Source organism: Gavialis gangeticus, unplaced genomic scaffold (genome assembly GCF_001723915.1).
Source record: "Gavialis gangeticus isolate Ggan-Ray unplaced genomic scaffold, GavGan_comp1, whole genome shotgun sequence".
In the NCBI taxonomy this organism is placed as follows: domain Eukaryota; kingdom Metazoa; phylum Chordata; order Crocodylia; family Gavialidae; genus Gavialis; species Gavialis gangeticus.
This window is the reverse complement of record NW_017729012.1, coordinates 10,026,110-10,033,303: the sequence shown is the minus strand read 5'-3', so window position 1 is coordinate 10,033,303 and position 7,194 is coordinate 10,026,110. Positions and strand designations below refer to the sequence as shown.

The window sequence follows — 7,194 nt, the reverse complement described above, 5'->3', positions numbered from 1 at the left end:
GGAGCAGTGCCCCGTGTTCAGTCTGCCACAGAAGGCACGAGGCAGAGGAAGGCCCCTGTGTGCCCAGAGGGGCAGGTATTGGGGCCGGGCACCGGTCACAAGCTGTGCTCTCTTCCCTGGCACCGAGCACTGGGGCGCACGAGCTCTGGACTAGGGGCAGTGTGGGCCAGGCCCTGCTGGGTGTACCCCACGCAGATGGGGGGTAAGCCGGGTGTGACGCTCGGCATGGTTTGTGCAGACAACAAGGATATCCTGGTGATGCTGAGCGACATGGACATCAACGCCATCGCTGGCACGCTCAAGCTGTACTTCCGCGAGCTGCCAGAGCCGCTCCTCACCGACCGGCTCTACCCCGCCTTCATGGAGGGCATCGGTAAGGCTCTGCAGCGGCGTCTCCCATAGGCCTCCTCCTTGCGGCCCCAGAGGCGGTGGGCACTGCCCGGCAGCCGGAGCCGACTACTTCCCACCCCAAGTGGGGAGGGTGGGTGCGGGGGGGTGGGTGCGTGGCCGGTCTCAGCACCGCCTCCTTGTCCTCAGCCCTTTCGGACCCCGCGGCCAAGGAGAACTGCATGATGCACCTCCTGCGCTCGCTGCCGGACCCCAATCTCATCACCTTCCTCTTCCTGCTGGAACACTTGAAAAGGTAACACCCCGCTGCACCCGCCGGGGGCGCGCATGGTCCTGCGGGCCAGGCGGGAGGGGGGCTGCTGATCAGCCAGAGGGTCTGGGCCGTGTGTGCAGGACACCCCGCCCACATCGATGCCTGTGCATTGCTGGCGTGAGGGCCCCCCATGGTACCGCGACCCGCCGTTCTGCTGCTGCCGAGGACCTGGGAGCGGGGAAGGCGCTGGGCTGCCGCACGCGGGGCCGGGATGGGGCGGGCGGCTTGTGTTACTCGCTCCAGAGGCATTTTGCTCTCTGGTTTGGTGCACAGTAAACAGAACAGGCAGGGGGAGGGGGCAGCGGAGGGGCCTGGAAGGAAAATCCATTCGGTTTCCAGGCTGGGAGCCGGGCACGGCCCGTTCCCACATCTGCTGTCCTGGCCGGGCCCGCGTGTGGGGAGCGCAGCTGTCTTCTGCCGTGGCGTGTTGTGACCCTGGTCTCCCTGGCACTGGGCGAGGTTGGGGGGTTGCAGAGCCTGGAGGAGGAGGCACTGGGGGTCCTGGGCTGTTCCCAGAGCCAGTTCCCACTGCTCCCTGGGCAGTGTTGCCGGACAACGCGGGCAGGTCCCAGCTCTCCGGGAAAGATGGCCAAAGCTGTCTGGGCACTGGGCCAGCTCGTGCCAGGCTGAGCAGCCAAGCCAGGGACTGGGGAGGGGAGGTGGGAGCTCTGCATCTGCTGTGGTTTCCCTCTGCCTGGGCAGAGCCAGCCGGGCACGGGGCCGATGCCTGCACCCTGCAGTGGCTCACGCGCTCCCGATTCCCGCAGGGTTGCCGAGAAGGAGCCTGTCAACAAAATGTCCCTCCACAACCTGGCCACGGTCTTTGGCCCCACCCTGCTGAGGCCCTCGGAGGGGGAGAGCAAAGGGCACCCCACCCTGGCCTCCGACATCTGGTCCCACGATGTGATGGCGCAGGTAGGAGGAGGGGGGATGCATTTCCCTGGCCCCCAGCGCTCCCTGCTGGACACGCTGTGCAGGACCGGGGCTTGCTGCCAGCTCCCTGGTATACACCCGTGCCACAGCCTCCTGACATGGCACTTCCCTCGGGGTCTTAGCCCGTGCCCCACCAGCCGCCTGGGGCACCGTGATGCCCACCATGGACCAGCCCCTCCCTCGGAGGTGCTTAATCACCCAGCCTTGCCTGCCATGGTGTCCCTGCCTGCCCAGAGCCTTCCCCTGTGGGCACCCCTCACGCACTGCCCTCCCCAAGGGTGGAGGTTTTTTGCTCCAGAGCAGGTGCCAGACAGTAGTGAGGGGTGGGGACAGCTGCCCCGTTGAGTTGGGAGGGGGCCATGCTCCTGCTGCAGGTGACGTAGGGGCCCCAGGCTCTTCCCCCAAGTGCCAGGATGGAACAGAGCCAGCACTGGCCCGTCCCGGAGGAGGTGGGCATGCACGTGGGGCGACCCAATCCTGGCTGGGCCTGCCGCACGGGCACTGACGCTCCTGCCTGCTCCATGCGGCCTGTCTTAGTGCGTGCGGTCCAGCCCCTGCCCGTACGTGCCTCATGGGGCAGGGCTGCTGGGTCCGTCTAACCTGGGCTTCAAGGGGCGGGTGGCTCGGGGCAGGCCTGGCCCTGACGCTCTCTTCCCGCTCCGGCAGGTCCAGGTTCTGCTCTACTACCTGCAGCATCCTCCCATCTCCTTCACCGAGCTGAAGCGCAACACACTCTACTTCTCCACGGACGTGTAGGCGCTGGGCGGTGCCGCTGCGAACACTCCCGGCCTCCTGCCGCGGGGGCAGCGCAGCCGGGGCGCTCCTTGGCAGGAGAGCGGCGTGCTCCTGGGACTGTGGGAGCTGCCCGCTGTGCCCGGCCCTGCACCCCCCCTGTACAGTAGTCGTGTCTTACGTACCTTTGTGTTCAGGAATCATTCTATGTATATTTGGTCAACAGAAGAGGTCGTAACGGCTGCGGGCATGGGTGCCCCCCGGACTGTTCCTGCCCGCCTGGCGCCCCTCCTCTTGCCCAGCTCGAAGCCTGCAGCCTCCTGCCAGTGCCTGTCTCGTGCCTGTCCCCGTGCCTGCATGCGCGGCGTCGGCTTGCTTCAGCCGCTCGGAGGCCGAGGGCTCCCGGCAACGACCAGCTCCGCTTTGCCTTGCTGCCTGTGCGCCCGTTGGACCTCGCGACTGGACTGTGCTCCCCCGGTGAGCCTTTGCTCTGGGAGCTGGGGGACTCGTCTCCCCTAGGTGCTTTGTGGCCTGCCCTGTGGCCCTGGCCTCTGCTTCTTGCCTGTCTGTTGTGTAGCACTGTGGTTCCCTCCCCGTTTCTCCTCTTCCTGTGGGGAACGATGCTGTGACCCAGCCTGCAGCAGCTGAGTGGGGCTGTTTTGAGGGGGGCACCCACGTCCTACCCTGTCCACCAGCTGCCCCCACAAAGGTAGGTCGCCCTGAGGCACCACGATCACTGCAGGTCCCCCAGGAGTGCGCTGGGCCCTTGCTAGTGCCAAGCATGGGAGGACTGCCTGTCCCTGCCAGCCTCGTCTGGGCCTTTGCCTTAGCTGTTTGCACATGTTCCTCTCCAGCCGAGCACTGCCACTAGGGCAGCCACTGGGCCCAGCTGAGCCAGCAGCAGCTGCCTTCCTCCTGCAGGCGTGAGACAGGGCGACCCTGTTCCTGCCATGCCAGTGCCAGCTCTGGTCAGGCACGAGGAGAGTGGAGGTGCTGCCTTGCTGCACCTTGGTGCTAGGCAAACACAGGTGGGCTTTGGCCACCCACTGCCCCTTTCTGCAGCAAGGCAGGGGGCGTCTGAGCTCCAGGGAGGGAAGTGGAGGTAGAGTTGCTCCAGCCCAGGGCTGACATGGAGGAAAGCCTTGTGTGCTAGAGACTTCCCTGCATCATCCCCGTCAGTGGCTCCTGGCCCCGGAGGGATGTCTGGGGGCTGCTCTGCCCCCCTCCTGGGACAGCCTGCAGAGGGATGGTCCCCCCTTCTCTGGGAGGTCCTGCCCCATCTTGTGCCAAATGACAATGGATGCTGCGGGGCTGGCCCCAACGGCGTGGCCCCTCACCCTGACTGTTAACTGCTGCAGGGCGAGCCACCTGCCTCCTGAAGGCACCAGGTATGTCCCCAGTCGTCCCGTTCCTGGGGCGACAGTATCTGCCAGCCCCCACACCAGCGAAGGAGGGGGAGGCCTTTCCGCCCCCTCTCAAGGGCTCTCGCACTCCAGACCCCACTCTGCTCAGAGCGGAAGGGAAATGACATTGTACAAAGTACCCAGGCCTCTCGCCCTCCCCGGCGTCGGACTCCGGAACCGGGACAAGGGCGGAGCTGACTGCACAAACGGATCCCGCGTCTGTCTGATTTGTTACATGTGTCCAAGTCCCTGTCCACGATGGCGTACTTCCACGTGGTGACTGTACAGCCAGCCAGCCCCCATGACTGCCCACGCAGGCCCTGGCCCTGAGGGGTAGGGGTGGGGGGGGCGCTGGACTCTTGCAGCTACAGGTAGAATAGAACTGTTCATTCATATTGGACTTTTAACGAGCTGTTAAGGATATATTTTTTGTGTTCTGTTAAACATATGTAGATTCTGAACTTTAAATGGATGTAAAGTCTGTGAGGAGACTATGTTAATAAATGCAAAGCCCTGATGTTTGCACAAACGGAGCCGCGGTGTCCATGCTTGCGCCTGCTCCGCTGCCCTCATGTCACAGCAGCTGCTACGCTTGGTGCTGTCCGTGTGGCCAGGCTGGGCTGCAGGGCAAGTCCAAGGGCCCAGAACTAGTCCAGCCTCAAGAGAGACTGCCTGCTGCAGCTGCTTGTTTCAGGGACACTGCAGCCCTGCTGAGAGCCAGGAGTGCCGGAAGGCAGTGCAGAAACCCGGCTCTCAAACCTGCCAACCCTGCTCCACCCTGCAGCTGGGAAAGGAACTGATGGACACAGGAGACCATAGAGCAGCCTCCTTCCAAGAGAAGCACTCAGCCCAGCGCACGGGTGTCGCTGGAACAGGAGCGGTCAGGGGTCTGGCCTGGAGTAAGATGCCTCTCCATTAAGGCAGACAGGTAAAGTGGCCCCAAGCCCCTGGGCTAGTCCCGCTTGGTCTTGCAGGGCAGCACTTTGCTTCCATAGCTCAAGCCTGCATGGCCCCAGTTAGTGCACTAGCGTGTTGCTGTGCAACTCCAGCACTATCGGGAGGGCAGTGGTCCAGCCCCATGGTTGGGCAGGGCAGCATCACAACCTGCTGCACACCCATGAAGAGCTTGCTGCCACCGCCCGTCACAGCGAGCTGCAAAGGGCCCCTTCTCATGCCCTTTCCTGCAGGCAGGCTTAGCTGGGGCTGCAGAGCCACAAAAGGGAAGCTGCAGGGCATGTGGATGTGCCTACCCAGCTCATGCTACTGCTGCCAGGGCAGAGCGTGGGTAGAACCAGCTGCCCATGTGTCACCTCAGTTTAACTAGGGGGGTTTGCAGCCCACACTGCCATAGCTGTGCTGTGCTTGGTGTCGCAGAGGCACCCTCAGGTGCAGCAGACAGGCCTCTTGCAGTCAGGGCCCCCGCACTTGCCAGCTGCACCTGCCTTACCAGAACCTGGACTGGGGGTGCAGGCTGCCCAGTATGTTCCAGCAGGCTCCCAGCCCCCTCCCCAGTCTCTCTTGCAGGAAGTGCTGAGACTCCTTGGTGGGTGGGAGCAGTGCTGTGCTGTCACGGGACTGGCTGAGCCACTAACCACCCACTGCACTGCTGTTCCTTGACAGAGTGTCATTACAGGGGCCTCCCCGCCCCGCTGGCCAGCAGCAGTTATTCACTGTGCAGCTGCCAGGGGTTAATTCAGGTCAGACATCAGCCTACTGCAGAACAAGGCCTCCTCTCCATTAAGCTTTTATTTCAGTGCGACCAGTAATTAAACAGCACGAGGCCAGGAGAGGCGTTGCTGAACCCCGGGATGCCCAGCTCCCAGGTACCTGAAACAAGATGACCTACGCAGCTGGGCATTGGCCGTGAGCTGGAGCCTACAAGTTCTCCCGCACGATACTGCACTGCTTTCCAGCAGAGCTGTGGCTGCAAACCAGGTACCATTAAACATCTGCAGCAAGTCATGAGATGGGTCAGCCGAGTCTCCGTATCCAGGGAGTGCCTGCAGGGATCTTTCCACATAGGCAATGCATTTGATAGCAGTCAGACCCCAAAGGGTCTGGAAGGCAGGGGGAAAGCAGGCTCCGTTCCCGGAAACGGACACAGTCGGCCAATTCATTCGGAGGATACTGACCACTGAGCCTGGCCCTGCCCCAAGAGGCTCCAGCAGTTGTGCTGAAAGGCAGCCTGCCAGCGCTATGGGCTGGCCGATTGTCAGCTGTGTAGGAAATGCAGCAGGCAACATCCAGCTTGCTCTGGTGGACAAGCCCAAGGCAGAGAGGCAAGGCTGGTGGCCCCACTGCAGCTGGGCTGCGCTCCCCCGGACACCGCTGTTACCGCAGGTAGTAATCGATCACTGCAGAGAAAGCGGCAAAGCCTCCACAGCCAAGGGCCCCTGCTTTCAAACCAGCTGCAATGCAAGAAGAGACCCCTTTCAGTGAAGCTCCCTGGGTTTTGCTTTCACATGCATCCCATGTCGTACTCGTGACCACAGAGGGCAGACTCGCACGAGGTACCGACTTGGCCACATGTCATGGTTTCTCTGCTCCTGAAGGGCGGCAAATGCATTTTGCCAGGTCCAGAGAGGAGCATTTGATTGTACTTGGACTGGTCTCAGGTGCCTTCATGGGGCTGAACACCACAATGGAGGCAGAGAAAAGGATTAGCTTGTCTAGGACAGACACAGATAACGAGCATAATTAGGGGAATGGTTGTGGGCCAGGCGCTTTCAGCACCTATTTGTGAGTGGGTCCCTTTTAAAGAGGGGAAAAAACACCAGCTTTTCTAAAAGTGCCACAACAGCACGACGTCCCCACAGATGTTTCAAGCGAGCCGAGGGGACCTTTCCCTGTCTCTCCCTGCCTACACGCATCCTTCGCACGGTGGAGGAAAGCAAGGGCCGGAGTAACCCCTCGAGCTCGTGAAGGGAAGCGGTTCACGCGCTGCTGGGGCAGCGTCCCCGTCCCCCCACAAGAAGAGACCCCGCAGGGGGCCGGGGACGAGAGAAGCTCCCGGCGCCGACCAAGACCTGACCCACCTCGAAAGCCGATCGCTCCTCCTGTGATGCAGCCGCTGGCGACGCTGTTCTTCCAGTCGGACTTGCCGCGGTACTGCGGAGCGAGAGATGCGCGGGGGTCACGGGCGGCATCAGATCGGCCCAGGAGCCGCTTGTGATCTTACAGGGTGTGGGCAGGGGGGCGCGGCACTCACCGACTCGACCAGGCACTCGGTGCAGGAGAACATGGCGCCCACGATGGCGAAGTTCTTGGCGTAGGAGACGCCGCGCTGCCCCATGTCCCGCAGCACCTCCCGCGCCGTGGGCGTGCGCAGCGGGTCCTTGGGGTCGAAGCCCACGTTGGTGTCAATGCCGGCCGTGAACACGCCGAACGCGCCGCCCAGCACCAGCCCTGCCGGAGCACGCGGGGGTCAGCCACGGCGGCCCCCGCACCCCCCCCACCCCACGCCTG

The 7,194-nt window shown here is 63.1% G+C and overlaps 2 protein-coding genes across 4 annotated transcripts in view; one reads left to right on the top strand and one right to left on the bottom strand.

The window, feature by feature from the left end:
- The window catches only part of ABR (active BCR-related), a 45,798-nt gene extending 42,326 nt beyond the window's left edge, over positions 1-3,472 (top strand). For 2 of the 3 annotated variants that reach the window (XM_019511221.1, XM_019511222.1), the window contains 4 exons: positions 239-373; positions 538-643; positions 1,429-1,576; positions 2,261-3,471. In XM_019511221.1, the coding sequence (XP_019366766.1) occupies positions 239-373; positions 538-643; positions 1,429-1,576; positions 2,261-2,350 (479 nt within the window). In that variant the 3' untranslated portion in view covers positions 2,351-3,471. Of the gene's footprint in view, positions 1-238; positions 374-537; positions 644-1,428; positions 1,577-2,260 lie in introns of all 3 variants that reach the window. The other variant, XM_019511223.1, reaches the window with a different exon arrangement.
- A 1,984-nt stretch (positions 3,473-5,456) lies between these two features.
- On the bottom strand, positions 5,457-7,153 carry TIMM22 (translocase of inner mitochondrial membrane 22; the record flags this gene model as incomplete). The annotated part of the gene is made up of 3 exons (XM_019510962.1): positions 5,457-6,137; positions 6,765-6,837; positions 6,938-7,153. Coding segments are annotated over 3 exons (366 nt in total), but the record flags the coding sequence as incomplete, so codon positions are not given.
- Positions 7,154-7,194: the final 41 nt, after the last annotated feature.